Source organism: Dipodomys ordii, unplaced genomic scaffold (assembly GCF_000151885.1).
Source record: "Dipodomys ordii isolate 6190 unplaced genomic scaffold, Dord_2.0 Scaffold1, whole genome shotgun sequence".
NCBI lineage: Eukaryota > Metazoa > Chordata > Mammalia > Rodentia > Heteromyidae > Dipodomys > Dipodomys ordii.
This window is the reverse complement of record NW_012267217.1, coordinates 61,987,790-62,013,974: the sequence shown is the minus strand read 5'-3', so window position 1 is coordinate 62,013,974 and position 26,185 is coordinate 61,987,790. Positions and strand designations below refer to the sequence as shown.

At 51.2% G+C, this 26,185-nt stretch overlaps 1 protein-coding gene across 1 annotated transcript in view; it reads right to left on the bottom strand.

Annotated features, from left to right (window-relative positions):
* Spata3 (spermatogenesis associated 3) overlaps positions 1-8,939 on the bottom strand; it is a 17,243-nt gene extending 8,304 nt beyond the window's left edge. Inside the window, exons 1-4 of the mRNA XM_013020893.1 lie at positions 8,633-8,939; positions 6,082-6,253; positions 3,148-3,287; positions 2,745-2,814 (exon numbers count right to left, since the gene is read on the bottom strand). Of these exons, the coding sequence (XP_012876347.1) occupies positions 3,185-3,287; positions 6,082-6,253; positions 8,633-8,939 (582 nt within the window). The 3' untranslated portion in view covers positions 2,745-2,814; positions 3,148-3,184. The remainder of the gene's footprint in view (positions 1-2,744; positions 2,815-3,147; positions 3,288-6,081; positions 6,254-8,632) is intronic.
* Positions 8,940-26,185: the final 17,246 nt, after the last annotated feature.

Genomic DNA, 26,185 nt, shown 5'->3' with positions numbered 1-26,185 from the left:
ACTAGCCTTGAGCTGAAGAGCTGAGGGACAGCGCCCAGGCCCAGAGTTCAGGCCCCACCACCGGACCCCCCCAAAAAAAAACAAAAAGGAATTTTGAGGTGAAATGGTCTTACATACAAATGAATACACATTACTATGGAGACTGTACTCCAAGTTTTATGAACTTGTACCTGAAACTGTGTTATTAGTGACTTTAAGCAGCAGTGCTAAATATCTTGTACTTGATGAATGAATGCATTCAGTCAGTTACTTCTGTTTACACGTCTAATGTCTTCAGTTTTCTTAATTGTAATTTGTAGTATTGATGGGGGTATTCTTGGACTGCAGGGGTTATTGTCAGTGTGTGATTTATGTTTTTATTTTATAGAATCATCTAATGTGATATAACTTTTTTTTTTTTGGTCGGTCGTGGGTCTTGAACTCTGGGGCCTGGGTGCTGACCCTCAGCTCTTCAGCTCAAGATGAGTGCTCTACCACTTGATCCACAGCTCCGCTTCCAGTTTTCTGGTGGTTAATTGGAGATAAGAGTCTCATGGACTTTCCTGTCTGGGCTGGCTTTGAACCATGAGCCTCAGATTTCAGCCTCCTGAGTAGCTAGGATTACAGGCATGAGCCACCAGTGCCCGGCTTTGATATAACAATTTTTACAAGTGATACTTAGATAATTCTAATAACTGTATATTAAAGTATTTTGCATTGGAAAAAAAACACGCCAGAAAGCTAAACATGGTAGTGCACACCTGTAATCCCATCATTCAGGAAGGAGAGGCCAGAGGATTGAGAGAGTTCCAGAGCAGCTTGGGCAACATAATCAGACCCTATCTCAAAAAACGGTAAACAGGTCAGGAGGCATGGCTCAGTAATGGATTGCCTCCCTAGCAAGTGCAAGGCTGTGAGTTCAAACCCCGATGTCACCAACCAACCAACCGAGAAATCAAGCAAACACAAACAGGTCTCAGGCAGCTGAATGGCTCCTGCTATTGATCCCACCATTCTCTGGCCAGCAGCGAGCACGTGGGCCTGGAAAGAAGCCGGTCCAGCCTCCCTCCCTCTCTAAGCTGCACCACAGGAATGCTGGGGACAGGAACAGTGGAGGGGGGAAGGGGTCCCTCTTTCCTAACTCTGTATCTAGGGGAGCAGCCAGTAACCAAGCAACCCTTGGGCTAAGGGCGGTCCCTGAGAAAGGGGAGTCACTCCTGGAGGAGAGCTGTGACACTGCACAGGCCACCACTTGACCCGCAGTGAACACATATCAGTGGGTGGGAAGGCTGATTTTATCACTGTGAGGACTTGCAGGGTCTTAGCAAAGGGGAGGGAGAGAGGGTCAGAGTCCAGAGGAACAACTCTAAGCCCAGGGTCAGCTGCCACTCTTCCCACTGCCCCTCTTCCTCGGTTCCCTTCCCTTCCCCTCCTTCTCCAATAATTATTCTCCCTCCTCCATTCCTCCACCCCAGGGCTCAGGATGTATGAACCCTACAGTGGGTGGGACAAAACCCTTGATTGACACTGAGATGCCTAAGTGGTATTGGTCATTGTATTAGATCTCGGGAGGAGGGGCGTTATTTCTGTCCCTTTGCATTCCATCTTCTGGTGGGGGGGGGGGGAGGAGGGACTCCCAGATTGGAACCTGTCTTGGTGTTCGGAACACAGAGGGCAGCGTCTCACGGCCGCTAAGGTTCTATGATATTTGGATTTACGGTTTGTCTCCCCCCGCCCCCCGCCCCCGTACTGGTGTTGGGGCTTGAAGTCAGGCCTCATACTTGCTTACTTGGCCTTTTCACTCCTAGCTGGCCCTCTACCATTTGGAACCACAGCTCCATTTCTGGCTTTTGAGTGGTTAACTAGAGATAAGTAAGTCTCACAGATTTTTCCTGCCCAGGCTGGCTTTGAATTGTGATCCCCCTATCTCAGCCTCCTGAGTAGCTAGGATTACAGGTGTAAGCCACCAGTGCCTGGCTTGCACATCGCGCATTGAATCCCCACAACTGTCGCCCTTGGTGGGGTTTTGACCCATTTGTCTAAAGACGACGCCACTGTCACAGAAGTTAAGAATGAATCCCTAATGCCCACTCATAGACAGCACAGTCTAGACCAGAACTGCCAGCACCTGTCCAGCCACCACAGTGATAGGAGACAAGACCCGTCGGCCACATGCTGTGCTGGAGTCCTTCACCACTCCAAGAGGCCCAAGAAGGGAGCGCCGTTGCTTTCCTTATTTACAGATGGGGAAGTGGAGGCTCTTCACTGCCATGCTTCCCGAGGACCGCTGATACTCTAATGCTAGTCCACAAATACCCTTTGCACAGACAGGGAGACGCCGGGGAGGATGCTCAGCTCTCACTGGAGCTAGTTTCTGGATTTGGCTTTTGAGAGATTTGACACATTGCCTTCCACTAATGGTGACTGCTTCTTGTCCAGTTCCGTGTGCAGTGGAGGGCTCCTCCCTCACCCCCCCCCAGCATGGTCACAGCAGTGATGACATCCACCGCCCCCTTTTTCTAGACCAAGGTCTTGGGATCTTGTGAATTGTCTATTCTGGTCTCTGACAGTCTAGAGCTGACCTCTTTCTCCAAGTAGTTTTTTCCACAATGACATCCATCCTCTACCTCCTCTCTTAAGCCTGGGGCTGTTTGCAAGCCTCGGTCTCTAGGTGCAGATGATGCTTCAGGACAAGAGAGGATGGAAGATAGCCCTGTAAGGTGTGCTCTGCCCCCCACCCCTTGGGGTACAGATTCTGCACTTACCACTGGTCATTTGCAGCACAGCATGGAACAGACTGGAGTATGATGGAGAATGCGGAGGAAATCGCTGGAGCTGGGGTGGTGGGGGTGGAGCCATCGAGGATAGATAGGACCGGAATAGTAAACATCAGATAAGCTTCCAGGCAGTTCTGAGATGGGGAAGAACCTCTTTCCCTGCCACCCCCCCCCTTCTCCTGGCCAGTGCGCATGTGTGGAGGAGCCCAGTCAGGCTGGGGGACAGGGAGCGGGGAGGGGCTTGGTTTGGATGGTCCTGACTTGGGAGAGTATGCAGGCTGCCTGAAGGAGCCAGGCCAGCCCACCCTTAGCCCAGGATGAGACACCAGGCTCTGGCTCTCTCCCTTCAAAGACAGCTCCATTCAGAGAGGGGACAAGGGATGCTCCGTACCTGCCAGGCTTGGGCCTGGGATATTCTTCTTTAGGATTCAGTGATGTAATATGCAGCTCCCAGGACCCCAAGTGCTACAGCAACAGTCCCAAGGGTTTGGAGCACGTGGATAGCGTCCAGGGGATTTTCCGGAGGGTCTTCTGTAAGTCAAGGCAGGATGCGTGGATTGGGAAGTTGAGCTTTCCCTCCATAGGCTGGAGAAAGCTGAACATACAGGGTCCCCTCAGGCTGGGTTGATCAGATCCCTTCTTGCTCGTTAAGAGAACAGTTCCTGACCCTGCCCCAACCCACAAATACTGGCTGGAAGACCCCAGAGGCCAGAGGGTGAGCTGGTCTGGGACTCTGCAGCCCCGAGGGGGACCAGGTCATGAGTGACATGGCGGCGACATTGTGACAGGCTTGGAGCCAAACACCTGGCACCCAAAGCCTTCTCCAGTCCTCACAACAACCCTCTGAGGCAGGTTGATAACTCCATTTTGGAGATAGCATGTTAAAGACAGGAAAAGCACACCACCCGATTGAGAACAGCAAGGAAGGCATTCAAAAAGAGCATGAGCTATTTTGCTAAAAAAAAGCCTGTTAAAGTAGGGATTCTTATTTAATATGAATGCATAGATTACACCAAAAACCACCATCGTATGCATTGAGAATCCAAGAAGCATGTGCTTATATTGCACATAATTCATACTATAAGTGTGTGTGTGTGTGTGTGTGTGTGTGTGTGTTGGTATTGGGATTTGAACTCAGGGCCCGGGTGCTCTCCCTTATCTTTTCGTGCAAGACTGGTGTTTTCTCACTTAAGCCAAACCTCCATACCCAGCTTTTTGCTGGTTAATTGGAGATAAAGACTTTCATGGACTTTCTTGCTTTGGCTAGCTTTGCTCCTTAGACCTCAGCATTCTGAGTAACAAGGATTACAGATGTGAGCCACTGGTGCCTGAATTCAGGTTTATCCTGGTCAGACTGGATCTTTACCCCCTCCCCTTTCCAATTCTGAGTCTAGTTTTTGCCTTTCATCCACCCATAATTCCTTTCCTTCTCATTTTACGCTGTAGAGAATCCCAGGGTCCTTTTACACTCAGCTCACACACTGCCCCCCCCCAGACCACCCATGTAGTTGCAGCATCATCCTTTTCTGAAACTCCTGTAATCCTTTCTGGACACTGCACTTCTTGCCTTGTCTCTAAATGCACGTGGCTTAACTCATCAGGCAGACACATGGGAGGGAAAGACCCTGCTCTCATTTCCTCCACTGTCCTATGCAGAGTTCGTTTCCCTGGTAGCACAGGTTGGCTTTTAGCTCATCGGGTCCCATGACACCATGTGGCTGCAGGTGGAGAAACACAGGAAGGGCGGGAGGGAAGTCAGTGGTGACCAGTGGTGTGTCGGTCCTTTCTGGATGGGACTTGTCGGGTTGTAGAGGGAATTTTGGTTCTGGTATGTCCAAGTCCCACTTCCATATCGGTTCATCTCTCTGTCTCTGTTTCTGTGTCTGTCTGTCTCTCTTGAACTCGAGGCCTCACGCTCTCACTTGGTTTTGTTTTGCTCAAGGCTGGCACTCTATATACCACTTGAGCCACAGCTCCACTTCTGGCTTTTTGCTGGTTAATTAGAGATAAAAATCTCATAAACTTGACTGCCTGAGCTGGCGCTGAATTGGGACCCCCAGATCTCAGCCTCCTGAGTAGCTGGGATTGAGGCATGGGAGAGATGAGTATCTCAAGTATGGTTGGGAGAGGGACTGGGTAGGAGAGGGGCTTGGAAGAAGATGAGGAGAATGGGGTGCTATCTGGGTCAGGGATGCAAGATTCCCAAGTATTGGGGTGGGGAGCTCCATGGAGATTTGTGGGGCTGCTCACTTGAGGAATGGAGTCCCCTCTCCTAGCTCATGCCTACCACGTAGCAAAACTTTCAAGAATGGGGGAATCTTCAGCCTGTCTCCTACGGGGACAGGGGTACCCTCAGGAGGGACAGTGACAAGCATTTCTCCTGATAGCTTTGTGGCAGAAGAACAGAAGGGCAGATGCCAGAAGGGGCTGCCACTCACAGACCAGGTACATGACCCTTGTGTGGGGGGGGCGCAGGGTAATGGGGAGCAGGTCTGGCTATTACTGGAGGGAGATGATGGGTTACGATCAACCCACAGGCTTCAGACCGCAGCCTTGTGCTCTTATTTGGCTTTTTCCGCTCAAGGTTAGTGCTCTACCACTTGGGCCATAGTCCACTGCTGGCTTTTTGCTGGTTAATTGGTAATGAGAAACTCACAGACTTTTCTGCTTGGGCTGTCTTTGAACTACGATCCTCAGATCTCAGCCTCCTGAACACCTAGTATTACAGGCGTGAGCCACCCAGCTAGAGTGACTGTTTATCCCTAAGTCCATGGGAGCTATGCACAGGTCACCAAGCTGAGGGCCCCCCCTCCCACAATGTGATGAACTGAAGTTATAAAAGGCTGTGAAGAAGAGAAGGCTTCTCATTCTCAAAAAAAAAGGAAAGAAGCCGGGCGCCGGTGGCTCATGCCTGTCATCCTGGCTACTCAGGAGGCTGAGATCTGAGGATCGCGATTCAAAGCCAGCCCGGGCAGGAAAGTTCGTGAGACTCTTATCTCCAATAAACCGTTAGAAAACAGGAAGTGGTGCTGTGGCTCAAGCGGTAGAGCACTTGCCTTGAGCTGAAGAGCACAAGGACAGCGCCCAAGCCCAGAGTTCAAGCCCCACGACAAAAAAAAAAAAAGAAAGGAAAGAGAGGACGGCAGGGGTTGGGACAGAGAGGCCCTGTCTGTCACTCCCCCACCCCCAAGAAGTGGTATCTCTGAGGGCTCTTTTGGCCTGTGAATCCTGCAGGGGTCACACCTGACCGCTAGCAAGGCCTGAGGATGGCGATGGCCCTGGGCAACTGTGCACCTGCCGCTGCGCACCCGCCCGCCCCGGGAACCTGTAGAAGGTGAGGAGGTTTGGGAATCCGCTCTCTGGTATGGCCTGACAGTCCCGAGGCAGAAGGACATCGAAGATGCGGCTGTGGCACAGCCCCAGGCGACGCCAGCAAGCCGAGCTGCCCGGGCAGGTGGAGCAGGAGCAGGAGCGCAGGCCCGCATAGGTCAGAGGTCCTGGTGGACAGAGAAGGAGAGAATTGAAGGATGTACCTGCTTCCTGAGGGCAGGGGACAGCCCGGAGGCTTCTTCTAGAAGCCTCCACCAACAGCCACGTTGCTCTCAGAAGGCAACTGCAGGTTTGCCTTTAGTTATTTATTTCTGGTACTGTGGATTGAACGCAAGACCTGGGCTTTGTCCCTTAGCTTTTCACTCAAGGCTGGCACTCTACCACTTGTGGCCTCAATTAGCCAAAGTTTTCTTTGGCGGCAGTGAGTTATATTACAGTCATTAAAAGAGTTAGGAATGAAGCTCAGTGCTGATGGCTCATGCCTGTAATCCTAGGAGGCTGAGATCTAAGGATCATGGTTTGAGGCCAGCCCAGATGGAAACGTCTGTAATACTTTTATCTCCAATTTAACCAGAAGTAGAGCTGTGGCTCATGAAGTAGAGCAGCAGCTTTGAGTGGGAAAAGCCAAGCAAAATTGAGAGGCTCTGAGTTCAAGTCCAAGTACTGGCACACACACACACACACACACACACACACACATACACGATTTAGGAATAAAGAATTTCACTTTCTCTAGACACTGCTTCTGAAGGCCGTAATCCAGACATGCTCATGTCTGTGGTTGATGCTCATACTCCGCACAACATACCACCACAATAGTACCACATATCAAGGATGCATGGGTCCATGGCCACGGACACTCCTTCACAGCAATCTCTTAGATTTAGTGCCCACAGCAGCACAGAGGGAGCTCTGTGGCCCAGGGAGCCTGGTCTGCTCAGGGCCCCTGAGCCTGTTATTGGCAGAAGCAGAGCCCAGAGAAGGATGCTGCCTCTTGGGGAGACCTCTAGCCCCCTGGAATGGAAAGGCTGTGTTCCCTGCAGCACTACCAGGCCCCGATCCAGAGCTAATCATTTGACTTCCATGAATCTGGTTTGCCCCAGACAGGAGATTGATCCCTACCGGGCTTTCAGGTAAGGTGAGCTGAGATGGTTAGGTTGAGTACTGGGAACCCAATACATGTGGCTTGATGAGAAAAATAGTTGGTTATTACCAACTCCTCCCCCCACTTCTTGAACTCTGCCCCAAATACCCTCACATAGTTCCAGACTTATTCAGACTCTCGTGGGCTACCCAAGGGCATGAGGCCGCATTTCCTAGATAGCCATTGCGTTTTAGATGGAGTTACTCCTGCAGAGTAGTCAATGTTGAGCAGTTATCTGTCTGCGTCTAGTTCTTCCCTAGGAAAGGTGGGCAGTTTAACAAATAAAAATGCAGAAAGCCCATGCAATATTCAGGATACATATACTAAAAAATATTGTTTATGTCAAATTCTAATTTAGCTGGGTGCTGGTGGCTCATGTCTGTAATCCTTTTTATTCAGGAGGTGAGATTTGAGGATCACAGTTCAATGTGAGCCACGGCAGGAAAGTCTGTGAGACTCCTCTCTCCAATAAATTACCCAAAAAGCTGGATGTAGAACTGTGGCTCAAATGGTAGAATGCGAGCCTGGAGCAAAAGAAGCTCAGGGACAATGCCCAGGCCTTGAGTTTGAGCCCAGGACTGGCAAAATAATAAAGGAATTAATAAAATTAAAATTTAGCTGGGAAGCCAGGTGCTGGTGGCTTACCACTATAATCTTAGCTACTTATGATGCTGACATCTGAGGACTGAGGTTTGAAAACAGCCTTAAGCAGAAGAGTCCATCAGATTCTTAGCTATCAAAATGGCGGACATGGCACTGTGGCTCATGTGGTAGAGCACTAGCCTTGAGCAAAAAATCCAAGTGAGAGCTCAAGGCCCTGAATTCAAGTCTCAGCATTGCCACAATGATTAATTATTTAACTAATTAAATGTAGCTGGAAATACTATATGTTATCTGCATATCCTGTCCATGGGCCGTCAGACCTCTGGGATAATGTGGACAATCTCCACCCCCATCTCCAGCTACAGACAGGCATCCTCAGCTCCCTGAGCAATCCATCTCATACCCAGTGATTCTTACCGGTCCTGCCTCCTCTTCCTATCACCCCGTACTGTCTTTTTTGGACTGGTATATTAGGCATCTTTTAGGCCCAGCCATGAAGATACAGGATAAAACAATACCATCACCTCCCTTCGAAACCGTATACTTATTAACGCATCTTTTTGTTTTAAACTTTTAGCAGCCACACGACATTTCCTGTCTCCCACCAATGAGACAGCATTATCGGGGAGTCCAGTTACATGTTAGTTTGCACACATGGCTTTCTTCAGTGAAATTCAGGACTCCTAGTAGCTCGAGTTAAAGTAAAAAAATAATAACCCCCTACACCCTCCAAAAGCGCAGCTCCATGGCTCTAATGCAAGGAAGCCTACAACAGCTTCAGCTCTAGAAGGCTGCCCACCTGCTTTCCAGAAGGGTGGAACTGCTGAGGAATTAGCCTTTGAGCTTAAGAGGCACCGAGTGGAGAGTCGGGGTTCAGGAGCTGGAAGAGCTTGGGGCATGGAGTCTTGAGTGTTGGGTTGAGATCTGCCCATCAGGGGGCTGCTGTCCAGGTGAGACTGTGGCGGGCAAGGTTGCTGCAGGATGGGCTCGGGGCAAGTCTGGGCAGCTTCGGAGCTGGGCTGATGCGAGGAGTCAGAGCTCGCCTGTGGAGAGGTGGAGTCCCGGCGACGTCTGGCTGTGGCCTTTTTCTTCTTGACCTTCTTCATGGTGGGTCCTCCCAGCCCGAGCGTGAACCTACATGAGCCGTCTTATTTCCTGGCTCCCTCCTCGGGAGGCCCAGTGCCCTCTGTCCCAGAAGTATGGGCTCTGGCTCTTTAACTGGATCCAGAGCCTACAGAGAACAGTCAGCCACACCTCCTGTGAGGTCACAAAAGCCAGATAAGCCCCCAGGCCCAGGGGCTCTGGGACAATCTTCTTGGTGGGCATCGTCAAGCCTGGTGTCCTCCCTTCTCCTGGGGGAATTAGCAACGCCAGGATGGATGGCCAGAGGGGCAGCGCCTAACTGCTTGTGTGGAAGGCCTGGCTTAAGCCCGCTGGGGCCTGTGACACCTGTATCCCGAGGAGTCTGTGACTAGAGCGCCACCTTCAGGCCCCTTTCTGCCGGTGCAGTCCTGGTTCGTGTGAGCTCCCTGTTTTATTCTAAGACCCTCAACTTGCTGACTTCCATGTCCGAAACCAAACCCACAATCGCTTCTCTCAGGACCTCTTTAGTAAGCTGCAGGTTAACTTTCCAGAAAACTTGCCGCTTCTTGGAGGGTTTTGGCTTCCCTGGCCTACAGCGTTCCAGCATCTCAGAGAAACTTCTGCTTCCTTTACAGCCCGCATCTCCTACTGTAGGAGGGGACCCGGGGAGGGGGAATGTCCTGATTTTGCTCATCCTCTTGTTGGGGATAGAATTCTCCCTGCAATATACCAGCTGCAAACAAAAAAAAATTACTGATGATCTTCTGTGCCCCACATGTGGTGACTGTGACTTTTTCTCTAATAAATGAACCGTGTGGTTTTCATTTTCGGACAGAAGAGGGGAAAGTATTTTAAAAAGACAGCCTGAACATCCCATGTGGCAACAAAAAGCGTTGCCATGTACAGAGAGACCTTCTACCAGGAAGGTGTCGCTGGGAAGGTGAGCGCACTACCCTTCCTGTGCCTGGAGATCTGTTCCAGAGAGAAGCTTCAAGGCTGAGCTAGCTGGCTAAGAAGGCTCAAAGAAGCCCCCTTTCTCCCCGCCTCCCCCGGCCCAGCTAAGTGTAACTTTGAAAGTGCAGGACCTGTTTTCAGGCTTCCACAGCCTGTGAAGACTCTTAAGAATTAGACAGTTTCTTTATAGAAGAGGATATGAAGATTCAGAGAAGTTCAGTTACCTTCCTGAGGTCACACAGCTAGTTGGAAGCATGGACAGGGCTAATTTCAGTTTAGGGTTCTTTCTTTTCATGAACACTCCCTCTCCCCAAAGGCAATAAGGAATCAGAAAAAGATTTTAAAACAATGAATTAAAATGGTAAATGAGTTAAAAAATCCTTTGAATGTAAATTTAAAAGTGCCAGTGGCTTGTACCTTTCATTCTACCTACCCAGGAGGCTGAGATCTGAAGTTTGGAGCCAACCGGGGCAGAAAAATCTGTGAGATTCTTATCTTTAATTAACCAGCAAAAGAAAGCCAGAAGTCGAGGTGTGGGTCAAGTGGTAGAGCACCACCCTTGAGTAGAAAAAGCCAAGTAAGAGTGTGAGGCTCTGAGTTCAAGTCCCAGTACAAGCACCCCACCCCTCAAAAGCATGAGGGGAGACTGGATCAATTGTGTAAGATTGCATTTGGTTCACACTTGAATCTACAAGACCTGTCCATGCCCCGTCAGTACCCTGAAGCCCAGAGCAAGGGGCAGGGGCTCAAGGGGAGGGGGGAGGCTGGGAACTGCGGCCAGTGTCTTCCCTCGGACTTAGCAGACAGGTCTAGAACACCTCTGACCTTTTTGACCGTGGTTCAGGCTTCTCAGTCTCAGCCCTTCTAGCATTGTGGGATAATGTTTCACATAATGTCTCACTGTGGGAAACCTGCCTGTGACTTAATAGGAATGAGAGCAGCTTCTCTGGCCTTGACCCACAGGGCCTCTCCAGGACAATCCAGAATGTTCCCAGACATGGCTAAACACCCCAGGGAGATACAAGGGCTGTTAAAATCCCCCTTGGTTGAGAATCACTGGCTTCAAGAACCAGGTGCTCACAGGAAGAGTTTCCTGGGAGCCCTGAGCTTCCATTTCATCCGAAGGATGCCTCATCCCCTCAGGAGACAGGTGGAGGAATCTCAGAGAACTTTCTACAGATTTAAGTGGTTCCTTAGCCTGGATGGTTCCTGGAAGCAGAGAGGGGCCTTCAAGGAACAAAAGCTTGTCTTAGAATGGCACAGGGGTTCTTGTCCAGAACTCTTACCAGGCTGCCTGTGGCCACCAGGGGTCCTGAGGGATACACTTCCTTTCCCTCCACCCTCCCCTCTATGGCCAAGACCCCTCTCAAAGAGATCTCAAGAAAACCTTTCTTGAGGACCTCGCCTGGAAACCGTCTTGCCGCCTCTTGAGTCTCCTGAATGCCAGGACACATAGATTACATTCTGTCTGGATGCTGGAGTAACTTTAGCCTGTTGTCACTCCCATTCACAAACCCCAGGCTGTGAAGACCAAAGAGAGCCGAGGTCCCCCGGCTCCAGGCAGTCTGCAGGAATCAAGAGAAGGTGCAGGAGGTGGTGATGTGGGATGGCTGGAGGCGTGGTGTGTGTGTGATGGAGGTGTGTGAGTGATGGGCGTGAGGACCGTCGATGTTCTCCGGAAGAACCAGCGCTCTAAGGTGGAGGAGGATTCTCTGGATTTGGCTGAGAAGCACGGGCCGGCCCACAGGGCGGGGGCTTTCAGCGCGTAGGAGTGCCGCAGTGAGTTAGGAGAGTGAGAAGCCTAAGGGGTGTGCAGTCAGGTAGTGAGGGTTATCTGCCCCCCGCCGCCCTTTTCTGGCAATTGTCCCAGACACCCAGGGCGCACACGGCGGCAGAGCCTCTGTAACCATGCCCCCCCCAGTACTTCCTCAGCTCAGCCTCGGGAGGGATTTCTGCAAACAGGAGGTGCGCAGAGCTGCAGGGGAGACCCTGGGTGGGGAAGGGGGGGGAGGGCGGAGGCCCCGGGCCCACGGCTGGGAGGCCTCGTGGTTTCGGGTCGGTTGGCCTGCTGCCCAGAGGGTGGAGTGAGGACTGGAGGTGCAGCCGGGCCCAGGGCCTGGCTCACAATAGGCACGCCGGTGGCCACTGGAGTTCCCTGGGTAACAGGCCAGGGGGCAGGCTGAGGAAGGGGCCGCGCGCGGGGCGCTGGGGGGTCGGGGTCTGGGGTGGGGGGGCGCTGGGTCCTCCACGGTCCCGTCAGGCCCGCACAAAGGCGGGACTTTGAATCGCCGGAAACCACGCTCTGCAAGCGGCAGGTAGGGCCCGTGGCCGGGCGGGGCTTCCTCTCCCGGGAGGGCGGGGCTTCCCCTCCCAGCCAGCTCATTGGACAACTCCAATCAACGAACTAACCAATCGGATTGCTCCGAGGCTAGCTCCGCCCCTACACCGAGCCGTACCGCGCCCTCGGCCTCTGGTCGCTGGGGCGGTGGTGGGCGGCACGGCCAGGCCACGGGATCCCCGGGTTCGCGACCCCCGCGCCCGCGCCGCCACCCCCGTGGCGGTCCATGCGGAGGGTTCTGGGCACCTGCCGGGAGGCGCGCCGTACGTCTAGGGCGCCCTGCGGCCGGCCGGGGCCGAAGACGGCCGTGTGCACCTCGCCGGGGCCGAAGACGTCGCAGAGCAGCCCCTCCAGGCGGCGGCGGGCCGCGGCCTCCTCTCCGGCTCGGGGCTGCACCAGGATGCCCAGCAGCGCGGCGGGCAGGCCCGCGTTCTGCGCGCGCATCTCTCGCATGAGGCGCCGGAGGCCGGACTGATGCGCGCGCAGGGCCGCGGGGCCGCACAGCACCAGCATGAGCTGCGTGCCGGCCTCGGCGGGCTGCTCCGCCGTCACCGCCGGGCCCGGGGACGCGGGAGGCGTCCACGGGGCTTCCGAGTCCTCCGAGTCCGTGCCCTCCGGCTCCTCCGTGACCCGCATCCTCTTCGCCGGGCGCCTGCACCGGACGATCGGGCTGTGGGCGTTGTCGGTCAGGACGGCCGCCGAGCGCTTGGGCCCCCGCGGGCCGCCGACGCTGCCCGAGGCGATGGAGGACCGAGACCCGAGGCGCCGATCGCTGGGGATCCGCCGCGGGTCCCGCCGGGGGTCCCGCCCGGGGTCCCGCCCGGGGTGGTCGGGGTCTCGCTCCGGGTCGTTGGGCCCCGCCACGTCCCCATCTTCCCGCTTCCAGAACTCGTTGACGAGCAGCACCCGGTCGCGGCCCTGGAACCAGGGCTCCACGAGCCGCCGCGGCGGCTGCCTCCCCCGCCAGGCCCGGGCAGTCTCCACCCCAGGCCCCGGCTCCATGCTGGCCGGCTTGTCCCAGTGTCCCGGGCCCCGGCCGGCCCAGGGGAAAGCCGCCCGGATCATGTCACAATACCCCGGCGCTTCACCTCTTCTGCGGCCCCTGGCCTGGGGCCCCGGGCTTCCCCGGAGAGCTTGCTTCTAACGCGGGGAAGCTGTTGGAACACTCGTGGTCCCTCCTTCCTCCACCGCTTTCCAAAGGCAAATTGTACGGTGTGTGAGTGGGGCCTGTCATCCTAGCTACTCAGGAGGCTGAGCTTTGAGGATGGTGGTTCGAAGCCAGCCTGGGCAGGAAAGCCCGTGAGACTCTTTACAGACTTGCCAGTTAACTAGCAAAAAAGAGTCGGATGTGGAGGCACGGCTCGAGCTGTAGAGAGCCAGCCTTGAGCGAACAGCGAAGGGACAGTTGCTGTGACAGCCAAGATCTTGACCAAAAAACAGGACAGAAAACAAAAACTTCTCACCTGCCCCTTCTCCATGGAGTAAGCAAAAAGAGCCCCGAGGGGCCCAGGGCTGCTCCAGACACTGAGACCCCCACAGTGGGAAAATGGCGCCTTTTGGGCTGGCTTTAGGCTGTGATCCCCGCATCTCAGCCTCCCGAGGAGCTGGGATTATAGATAGGTGAGAGCCACAGCACATAGTTGACTTTAACCTTTTAAACCAGCTTCAGTTGGAGAGGATCAGAGGCCTGGGACTCCTCCAGCAGACCTGCCCTGCCCTGCCCTGCCCGGTCCCCTGTTGGGGCTAGTAGGCGCCACTCATTCACTCACAGCCCGACAGGACTTTCAGAGATCTCTTCTGCTTAACTGTCCCACAGGGGTGATTTCCTCCCCCATTTGGCTGCTTGATTCGAGATCCAGTCTCATGAACTCCTCGCCCAGTTGCCTTTGACCTGCAATTGTCTGCCTCTCAGTCTCCTAAGTAGCTGGGATTACAGGCCTGAACCACCTGCCCAGGTCCCCCTGAGCACAGGGTTTTGGATGCTTTAGTATGTGATGGCCCAGGGCTGTTCTTGCTGTGTAGACTCTGCCCTCTCGTGGTGAAGGGAGAGTGTCTCAATAGCTGCACTAGGATCTCTAACCCAGGTCACAACCCTGGAGGCTGGGCCAGGTGACTTGAGGACATGTTCAAAGCCACGGAGCTGGTACCAGGGATGTGGCTGGAATCTCCATGCCTGAGCAGAGCCTCTCCCTAGCGCCTCTCCTGAGGCTTCCCAGGAGAGCCGCAAGCACCAGCAGCACGGGAACCCCCTGGAGGTAGAGCCAGGAACAGGAAGGGCAGCTGGACGTAGCACAAAAGGCATTGGAGAGGAGGAGGAAGAGGAAGATGAGGAGGAAGGCAACAGTTACCTGTAGATAGATGTCTTACGTTTGTTTGTTTTTGTTGTTGTGGGGCTTGAACTCTGGGCCTGGGCGCTGTCCCTCAGCGATTCAGCTCAAGGCTAGCACCATACCACTTGAGCCACAGCGCCTCTTCCAACTTTTTCTGTTTATGTGGTGCTGAGGAATCAAACCCAGGGCTTCATGCATGGGAGGCAAGCACTCTACCACTGAGCCACCTTTCCAGCCCCAGATGTCTATGTCTTTATGTCAGTGTGAAAAGCTAGGCTACTGGACGGCTGGACACCAGAGGCTCACACCTGTAATCCCAGCTACAAGGAGATGGAGACCAGAAGGACTGCTGTTCCAGGACAGCCCTGGCAAAAGGTGTGAGAGACCCCACTTTAATAGCTGGGCAGAGGCTTGTGCCAGCCTCACAAGCTGAGGTCAGGAGCATTGTGGTTTGAGGCAGGCCCAGCCAATGAGTTTGCAAGACCCTGATCTCCACAGAAAAAGCTGTCATCCCAGCTCAGCAGGAAGCATTGAGGGTCGAAGGCTAGGCTTATCTGGGCAACACTTGAGACCCTATCTCAAAAATAACCAGAGCAAAAAGGCCCAGAGGCATGGATCAAGTGGTAAAGCACTTGTGTTCAAACTGGAAAAAAAGAGCACTGAACAGTATGAAGGCGCTTGCCCCTCTCTTGTGGGGAAAATTGTACATGTGGGGCTGGGGCTACAGTGGTAGAGCACTGTGCAGTAATATCTAGGCCCTGAGTTCAAATCCCAGCAGCACCCCGTTTCCCACTCCCTCTTCCCCATGACACTATAGATAAAGGGGAAAAGGCTGTATGGACATATTAATTAGGGTGTAACTAGTTAAAGATACAGAGTTGCCACATTTAGCATATATATTTAAATAGGTTGTTTGAATTTAAGATTAGCTACAGCTTTGCGTGTGTGTGTGTGTGTGTGTGTGTGTGTGTGTGTGTGTGTGTCTGTGTTTGTGTCTGTGTCATAGGGCTTGAACTCGGCCAGGGCACTTCCCTGAGCTCTTCAGCTCCAGGCAGGCGCTCTACCATTTGAACCACAGCTCACTTCCAAGGCACAGCTTTTTAGAATAATTTTACCTTGTGAAATTAACTATGGATCTGAAGCTTCATCTGGATGCCCTATTTACCAACTGGTTCTCTTTCTGTTTACCTGTATTTTAAAGTAATAAATGCAGCTGGGCCCTGGTAGCTCATGCCTGTAATCCTAGCTACTCAGAAGGCTGAGATCTGAGGATCACAGTTCAAAGCCAGCCCGGGCAAAAAAGTCCATGTGACTCTTATCTCCAATAAACCACCAGAAAACTGGAAGTGGTGTCGTGGCTCAAAGTGGTAGAGCACTCACCTTGAGCTGAAGAGCTGAGGAACAGTGCTTAGGCCCAGAGTTCAAGCCCCATGACCGTCAAAAAAATGCACATAACCTAATTTTTGCAATTTTTATTTCCAATAAAAGTATTTGTTTAAAAATTTTTAGGGCTGGGAATGTGGCTTAGTGGTAGAGTGCTTGCCTAGCATTCATGAAACCCTGAGTTCTATTCCTCAGTACCACATAAGCAGAAAAAGCCAGAAGTGGCTGTCGTGGCTCAAGTGATAGAGTGCTAACCTTGAGCAAAAGAAGCTCAGGGACAGTGCCCAGGCCCTGAATTCAAGCCCAGGACTGGCAAAAAAAAATTACTTTTAACCCAGCCATACCATGCCTTGGCATTTACCCAGAACATCATAAGCCAGGATATGATAAAGACACCTGTACATCCATGTTCATTGCTGCACCATTCACAATAGCCAAATTATGGAAACAGTCCAGATGCCCCATACTAGATGAGTGGATCAAAAAATGTGGTACTTTTACACAATGGAATCAGTATTAAAAAGTATCAGTATTGCAGAAAAGTGGATGAACTAGAACAAATCATGTAAGTGGGGTAAGTCAAACTCAGAGACACAAATGGAACATGTTTTCTCTCATATGCAGAAGCTAGACCTGAAATACACAAGGACATGATAAAATTATACAGGACTATAGGCATTCACACAGTGAAACTAAAAGAAGGAGAAACATAAAGGTGTAATGCCTAATATTTATAAAAATGAGCTCCAGGAAATAGGAGTTTCCCACTTATTTACTTTTTTTTTTTTTAATTGGTTGTGGGGCCTGAACTTGGCCTGGGCACTGTCCCTCAGCTTTTCAGCTCAAGGCTTGAGCCACTGCGCCACTTCTGGCTTTTTCTGCTTATGTGGTGCTAAAGAGTCAAACCCAGGGCCTCATGCATGCGAGGCAAGCACTCTACCACTGAGCCACCTTCCCAGCCCCATAGATCCAGGAAATGGAAACAAGGTCTTTTCCTTTGTTGTTTTTTTTCTTTTTGTCTTGTTTGGAGGGCAAAAGGGGCACAGAAATGGAGGGACAAAGGATGAATAAATACAGCAGTGGTATCAGTAGACACTGTTGAAACTACTGTATATAACATATGAGTGGGGGAAGGAGGAAAAAAACAGCAAGGGAAGGGATGGCATTGTCCAAAAACATATATTCATTACCTGACATCTGTAACTGTAACCTCTCTGTACATCACCTTTATAATAATAAAAAAATCTGAAAAAAATGTTAACTGATTTGTCTATACATAAAGATTGTAAACATTGATGGGACACCACCATGCAGTACCATGCTTTAGAAATAGAAAAGGTAAACAAAGGGAACTCCTGCCTTGTGTGGGAGGGATTAATAAATGTCCTGCTTTCCTGGATTCTCCAAGCCAAGTGGCAGACAAGACACTACTGGAGGAGGCCTGGTTGAAAAGAAGCAGGTGAAGCGGTGCTCACCACCAGGGGCGCTGCGGGAACGCAGGTCAGGAGACAGGACCCCATCACCACCAGGGGGCGCTGCGGGACGGGAGCCCAGGAGAGTGGACCCCATCACCACCAGGAACCAATTAACCAATTAACAGCGTCCTCTGGAATCCAGGTGGCCTTGAGGAGCCTCCTAGATGCAGAAGAGCTGGGGGCAAAATTGGGACTCTCCAAAGTTCATTTTGCTCCTGTTTCTGCAAAGCCTAGGAACAGATGCACTTGCATGAGTGCCCCTGAGTGTGTCCTGGTCCCTTTAACCTCACCAGATCGGAGGCACCTCGTGGTGTTGACTCAGGAGCTCAGGGGCCCAGTCCCTGCCCTGGGCCAGGCACTGGACTAGGCTCTGGGGATGAGTTCTTCCTGGTAGGAGAGAGCTAGCAGACAGGTGGCCCACGTTACAGTTTCCCATGCTGCTGTCCTGTAGAAGCAAGAAAAACAAGGTAAGGCTTCCGATCCACAGCTACAAAGTGATGCAGGGAGGAGGAGGGGGTGGGAGGGGGAGATCTCTTCCCATATTCAAGGCATTGTCCACAATCTCCACGGCTTCTTGGGGAGGGGTGTAGCTCCAAGACCTCGGGATCCACCTGGCTGGAAAGAGGAAAGCCTGGGAAGAATTCAAGTCTCAGGGCTCCTTTGGGTAGAACATATCAGGGTGGAGCCTCAGCCTGGAAGGAGTAGAAGTGGGGGAGAGGCTTGGAGCAGCAGACATCTGAAGGATCCCAGGAGGCCTTGGTGTAGTGATTTTATGTGTCAACAAGGCTGGCCATGGTAGTCAGATATTTGATTAAGTATTCAAGATGTTTTTGTAAATGTATGGAGTGAGATCAACATGAAATGAGACTATTCACGTTAATTTAGGACTGGAGGTGCGGCTCAAGTGGTAGGAAACAAGTTCAAATCTTAGTACAGCCTCTTCTTCCCAAAAGCTTATTGAATGAAACAGATGTGCTTCCACAATGTGAGTGGGCCTTGTCCAATCAGCTGGGGGCCTCTGTGTGCGTGTGTGTGTGTGTGTGCGTGTGTGTGAAAGGGGGGAGACAAATTTAGGGCCCTCTGGTTCAACTTTTTTACTTATGGCTGGTGCCCTATCACTTAAGCCACGCTTCTAGCTCCCAGTTGGTTTTGAGGGTGACGATGTCTCCTCCTCTTCCTCCTCCCCCTCCTCCTCCTCCCACCCCTCCTCCTCTTTCTTCCTCTTCTTCTTCTTCTTCTTCTTCTCCTTCTTCTTATCTCTCCCATTCTAGAGGGGAGCAGGATGGACTGGAACTGCAGTGTGGGTACACGGGGCCTCCAGCTTTTGGATTTTGCAGGCTGGACTAATGCAAAGACCTTCACAGCTCTATCTGAGATGGGTGAACATGGGAATCCTCTAACACATTCTCCACCTTCTTTGTGACTAGCCCCGGCCACAGTCACTGCAAGGCAGAACTGGAGGGCAGAGTATTTGTTTGTCCCTGATGTGGCTTGGGTAGAGATTTCTGCAGGGGGAAGGGAGCCAACCAGGCAGTGATTGGCAAAGCCTGGTGGTCGCTGCTCTCCAGAGTCCCGCTTAGTGGAAGAAACCCCTGAAGGCAGGGAGTGTCAGGAGCACACGCACCCCTCCCCCTTCCCACGCAGCCCTTTCTCTGCCTCTGCCCGGGGGGGGGGGGGGGGTTCTCAGGCCCACTGTAGGAGCCATTGGGCTCACTTCTGCCTTGGAGGGACTGGCCTATTGCAGCTCACCTGGACGCCTTCCTGCTCAGATCCTGGGAAAACCAATGGGAACATCTAGAAGTAGAGGAGGAAAAGAGAAAAAAATCTAAAAAATCGTGAATACATTTTTTTTTTTGTCGGTTGTGGGGCTTGAACTCTGGGCTTGGGTGCTGTCCCTGCGCTCTTCAGCTCAAGGTGAGTGCTCTACCTCTTGAGCCACAGTGCCACTTCCGGTTTTCTAGTGGTTTATTGGAAATAAGAGTATCATGGACTTTCCTGCTCGGGTCGGCTTTGAACTGTGATCCTCAGATCTCAGCCTCCTGAGTAGCTAGGATTACAGGCGTGAGCCACTGGTGCCCGGATGTGAATACATTTTTTTCTTGTTTTCCTTCCAACCTCACCTTCCCCAGGATGAGCGAGCGCTGCCTGCTGGTGGGTTTTGCTGAGGTGTGGCTGGGCCTGGAGCCTGGAGGGCTAGAAGATGCTTGGCAGCGTTCTGTACTAACTTGGGGCATCTACCACCACCCACAGGGATCTGAGCCAGGGCTGGCCCCATGTTGCTGCAGGTAATACAGGGTTAATTTATCAATGAGGTCTGAAGGTGATGGCTCCAAGTCAGCCCAGGAAACTCCAATCTCCAATTAACCAGTAAAGAGCCAGAAGTGAAGGTATAGCTTAAATGGTAGAGGGCCAGTCTTTTAAGCAAAAGTATTACATTTTGAATTCAAGCCTCAGTAAACACACACACACACACACACACACAATGAGTGCTCTCAGGGGTTTGGACATATAAGACCAATGTTCAATGTTTTAAGTCTGATAGGGGACAGAACATGTGAGGTCTGAGGGCAAGAGCCTTCCATCAAGAGAGATCATCTGATTAGTTGGGGCCTACTCGGATTTCCCAGAATGCCTTCTGCGTTCCTCAGTGGTGAGAGTCTGGGGGGGGGGGGTTGGCTGAGTGGTTCCAGTATGAGTGGCCCTGGCCACAAGGCCCTGGTACCAAGTCAGAAAGATAGCAGGTGGGACCGCTGCCTCCCGCCCTGCTGCTGTGCGACTGTCTCGGCTCACAGTGGCCGTAAGTGACCAGTTATTTGGCAAAAGGAACTGTGCAGATCTCAGATGAAATGACGCACGAAACCATTCTCTGATAGAGCCCGAATCGATGCCACACAGGGAGCGACACGCAGAGGAGACAGGCATGAAGGCAGAAAGAGGTAGGGGCTGGGATGTGACAGCCACCACCAAGGAGCATCTGGAGCTACCAAATGGAAACGCACAGAGCTGGATGGAGGGGGCCCTGAGGACGCCGTGGTTCTGAGCTGCTGTGGTGGTGAGAGTGAGCTCCTGTTGTTTTGAGACAGCAAGCTGCAGCCAGAGCTGCCAGGAACCCCAGAAAACCTGGCTGCCTCCAGACTTACACTTACTAGTTTCTGGGAATTTGTACCCCCAGACTCCATGTTTCAAATCTCTGCCCTCTTCAACTCCAATTTTTCCTGTGTCCACCTGGAAGAAAATTTCCATCCTGTTGGTGCATTTTTTTTCATGTAAAATGCACTCACACCAAGAATAGTGTGTATGTGTGTGGGGGGGCAGTTCTGGGGTTTGACTACAGGGTCTGGACACCCCGTCCCTTAGATTTTCCCTTCAAGGCTGGCACTCTACCAACTTGAGCTTCAGCTTCACTTCCGGCTTTTTGGGTTCAATGGAGATAGGAGTCTCATACATTCCTGCCCAGGCTGGCTTCCAACCATGATCCTCAGATCTCAGCTTTTTGAATAGCTAGGATTATGGGTGTGAACTACCTCAGTCAGGCTCACACCAAGAATGCATAGGTTTTTGGAGTCTGTGGGTAATGGGAGGCAGTGCAGGAAGGACACCACTCCCTAGGCTTTCCCTAGGCCTCTCCTCGCTGTGTCCAGTGGCCTGCACCGGCATCTTCTACCTCCCCGGCAGCCACCACCCTTTCTCCAGTTTCACAAACCCAAACCCTGAAAGAGTCCCCTGTCACTTTCCTTCTGGTCACCCCTCAAATCCATCCCATCTGTACAGCCTGTTCGTTGTGTTTCTTGCTTGCATGTGTGTGGGCTGTTACTATAATAAAGTACCTGAGACCAGGTACTTATTAAGAAAAAGAGGTTGATTTAGCTCATAGTTCTGGAGACTCAAGTGCATGGCACCAGCATCTACTAAAAGTTGAAAGGAGAGGGGCAATATTGCAAAACAGGATGGGCCTGACATCCTAACTCCAGCACTTGATTCAACGCGTGCCCTGAAGAAGGCTTATGCTGTTGTCCATATTCAGGACAATTCAGCCAAAGTAACTGAGCCCAGGTCACTACCATTTAGGCAGGTGGATAGTTCAGAGCGAATTGTTGTCAGGTCCATTGTGAAGAGCAGCCCATGGGTCTGCCCACAGATGCACCTCTGTCTAAAGAACACCCCAAGACCTCCCCAAAAGATTGCTCCAAGACTGCCAAAAAGTGCTGAGAAAAAGTGCTTATTGCTGGGTAGTGGTGCTCATGCTACTCAGGAGGCTGAGATCTGAGGATTGTGGTTCAAAGCTAGCTGCGGCAGGAAAGGCCGTGAAACTCTTATCTCTAATAAATCACCAGAAAATCAGAAGTGGTGCTGGGGCTCAAGTGGTAGAGCACTAGCTTTGAGACAAAGAAGCTCAGGAACAGCACCCAGGCCCAGAGGTCAAGCCCCAGGACTGGAAATGAAAAAAAACAAAAGTGCTTATTAAAGTCCTGCAGCCAGCGTAACTGGCACGGCATCCTGATAAACAGATACTTGCTCTGCAGGGAACTGCTGCCACTGGTGCACCTGTGTGTGGGGGTGAGGTGGGGAGGGACAATGAGACTGCCAGATGACTATGAGGAGCATGCTATATACATTTCTCCCCTCAAATCCCGACAGATCTGGGAGCATGCTAGCTCAGGGTATAGAAGAAAGCTCTACCTTTTAATCAACCTGTCCATCAGCATTCAGGCCAAACAAACTACTGCCCTGGCCACACCCAGTGACCCGCCAGGCTTTCCTGATCTCCCCAGTGAAGCCTCGAGGCTGCAGCACCTTCTCTCAGTCTGTTCCAGCAAGTCTGCTGACCCCAGCCTGTTCTTTCCTGGAGGGTGTTCTCCATTAGCCTATGTTTCACTGCCTTTTGTCTGTATCCTGATCACTTCTTTGTTCAGAACACAAAAGATCTGGACCCTAGATCTGGATGGCATGGGGGGACCTCCATTCTTGAGACACACTATCTGACTTCACTAGGAACCTGTGGAGTCTTCCGTTCTCTTGGAACACACACGATTAAAAAGAGACAGGAATCTTTGGGTGCTTCCTATTTCTGATCTTCTGTTGTTCTTCCTGTCACACTGGTTACCACTGTTACCCTCAGTTACGCAATTACTGGTTGCCATCTACAAAGGATGCACCTCCTTCCTCAGAGCTCCCTGGGCCATCCAGGGCCTGGGACTTCTGCTGTCCCACTGTCTTCATGGACTTCTGATCTAGGCTATCCCCCATACCAGCAGGAAGCAGCTAAAGACTGACCCCAGCTTCTCATTCCCTAAAAGATTTCAGGGTCTCAAGTCCTTGAGGGAAGCATGGCAGGTATGAGCACTGAGGAGGCGCTCAGGGAACTTTATGTGGAAGAGAAGGTCGCAAGGTCTCTGAGAGAGGGCCAGGCTATGAGGCCCACTAAGCTCAGGCAATCACAAGATGGGTTTCTTTTCTTCTTTAGTGTCTTACTCGTGGGTAAGGATTAATGATAGGTTTCATTACAGCCTATCAGTTCCTTATACTATGTATCTTTAATATTTAACCATGCCCTAGAGGTCAAATGTAATTCAGTAAACTCCTCTAGCTTGGGCCAGTGACTCTTAGGCTGGTCGTGGGAAGGAACAGAACTCCAAGCCCCCTATACTTCAATAAAACTTGTCCAAGGTTAAAAAAATGGTTGTATTCCTTTCCAAATAAAAAATAGTGGTCAAATTTAGAAAGTTCAATATTACAGAACAGGAATAATTATTTCTTGTCCCAGTGAGATTTCATTCATGGTTTCTGTGCTTAATACCTGCTAGACTGTAAGACATTCATTCAACTGAGGTAAGTGGAGGGGCAGGACATTTTGGGGTTCCCCAGGGCAATCTCCTTTCTTCCTGTGGTCTAATGCCATTTTTTAAGAACATCTGCTTTCACATACTTACTCTCTTTATCATGAGTATTAATATTTAGAGACCCTTACTTTTCATCTCTCTGTATCTTGGTTGTCAGTGGGTTTCTTTCTTTCTTCTTATTTTTTGAAGGTTGTGGGGCTTGAACTCTGGGCCTGTGTGCTGTCCCTTTGTTCTTCAGCTCAAGGCCAGCGCTCTACCACTTGAGCCACAGCACCACTTCCGGTTTTCTGAGCGGTTAATTGGAGATAAGAGTCTCATGGTCTTTCCTGCCTGGGCTGGCTTTGAACCACGATCCTCAGATCTTAGCCTCCTGAATAGCTAGAATTACAGATGTGAGCCACTGGCACCTGGCTTGTGGGTTTCTTGTAGACAATATAGTTGGGTCTTGTTTTTAAATCCAGTCTAACAGTCTCTGGTTTTGTAAATTGGTTTATTTAGACTATTTACATTTAAGGAAATTATTAAGGAAACTGGACTAATGCCTATTACATTTGTAACTTTTCTATCCACTGCACTTGTCCATCCTTCCTTCCTTCCCAAAAGGGAAGGAAAAGTCCTTCAATCCTTCTTTTTTTGGTGGGTACTGGGGTTTAAGCTCAGGGCCTCATGCTTTTAGGCAAGTACTTTACCATTTGAGCCATGTCCCTAGTCTTTTTTTGTTTTGTTCCTAGTCATAGTTGTTTTCCCAACAGCATCTTGAACTTACGCCTGGGTCAGCTTGGATCATAATCTTCTTGTTTATGTTTCCTATGTAGCTTAGATGACAGACATGCAACGCCACGCTCAGATTTTACTGGTTGGGATGGGGTCTCATGAACTTTTTGGGCTGGCCTTGAACTGTGGGTAACAGTCAGCTGAGCATGGTGGCATGCACTGTGCTCTCAGTACCCAGGAGGCAGAAATTGAGAGGATTACAGTTTGAGGCCAGCCCTGGTAAAAAGATAGTGTCACGCTCATCTCAACCAATAAGCTGGGAATGGTGGCATACTGGGTATGGTGGTGCATGCTGGGCATGGTGGTAGGTAGCTGCCTAGCCAGCTACCAGAAGGCATAGATGGCAGGAGCTCCATCTAGGGCCAGACCTGTGAGCCTCTATCAAAAAAGAAAATAGGGCAGAAAGAGCTGGAAGTGTCTCAAGTGGTAGAGTGCCTGTTTAGCAAGGATGAATCTTTGATTTTTAGCCTTAATGCCACCAAAAAAAGAATAACAGTTAAAGCAGAAAGATACCCCTACAATCTATACAAACACTAATCTTAACCTAATCTTATCTTCCTAGTCACTATTCTATTCAATTAACCATCATAGCCAAACCCTTTTGCCTAATCTCATCTCCACAACTTAACTGTTCTTTGCCCAACCCTGGATGTAAGAGTTTGACTCCAGAAGCTTCTTTGGGTCTTCATTTCTGCATGGTTTGAATATGACCCTGGAACCTTAAACCCCAGATCAACAGTCTCCAGAGATGGGGCCTAATGGGGTGATATTAGGTCATGTGGGCTGTATGCAGAAGAATGGATTGATAATACTGTAAAATGGGATTTGGGGGCCGGTTCATCTGTTTTGAGCCACACAGCTTTCAGGATGCCACCCTGGACTCAATCTAGATGGCACACATGAGGGCACCTTGACATTGCATTTCCTAGAATGGTTAGAAATGACCTTTCGTCTTTTTCAATTACCTCATCTCTCATATTTTATCAGAACAAATTGTCCTCCTGGGTCACATCACATTTATATGAAATACATCCAAGCCAGGCGCCAGTGCCTCATACCGGTAATCCTAGCTACTCAGGAAGCTGAGACCTGAGGATGATGGTTCAAAGCTAGCTGGGGCAGACAAATCAAAGAGACTTTTATTTCCAATAAACTGGCAGGAAGCTGGAACTGGAGTTGTGGGTCAAATGGTATGGCACCAGCTTTGAGTAAAAAAGCTAAGCAAGAGCCCAAGGTCCTGAGTTCAAGCCCCAGTACTGCACATTCACACCCCCCCCCCCACACACACACTATTAAACACATTCATGTGCTTTCTCCTACTGATCTGTCTGTATGGGTTAGCTGTGAGACTTGTACGCTGATAGGACAGAGGTTCAGTGGTGTCTGCCCTGTGGAGGAAAGGCCGCGTGATGATGGAGGAAGAGGCTGGACTGAAGCTGTGAGAACCCAGGGCTGCTGTGGACAGCCAGCAAGCAGCAGCAGTCTGAAGGGGCAGAAAGGGCCCGCTAACCTTAGAGTGGCAACATCTTGACTTGGGGACTTTAGTCTCCAGAATGACGAGATAAATAAATCTCTGGTATTTAAGCCCTTGAGTTTTTAGTCTGTGTAATGGCCACCCCAGGACACATCCGCGTTCTATGGACTTAGGAAGAATCACAGTGGGCCTGTGTCCTTGGGCTGTGACCTTCAGCCTCTCTCTTGCTGCCCTGATGTGGGACTTGAAGGCTTCAGGAGGAGCTGCCTCCTAGCCCTTCCCCTTGGGAAGATAAGGCACTGGTAAAGCAGTGTCCCTTCCCAGCAGGCCTTGGTTAGGGAGAACAGAATGTTCTGGGCTTAAAAAATGGTTACTTTTTCCTGATCCTGTTGTGAAATAGTTACTTTTCTTCTCCCCTTACTGGGAGACTGGGATTTCTCTCCCATTTTCAGAGGGTGGACTTGGAATAAACTTCAGGAAAGTGGGGGAGGGTCCTGAAGACCGGACCCCCAGGACTTTTTGTCTTTCAAGCTAGTCTACCCTCAGTCTCCAGAACTTTATCCACACCACTTGCAAACCTACCGGTTCCTCCAGGCTCCGGCGCTGGCTTCTGCTCCAGGTAAGTCGTGGCTCACCGCCCTACCGGTTCCTCCAGGCTCCGGCGCTGGCTTCTGCTCCAGGTAAGTCGCGGCTCACCGCCC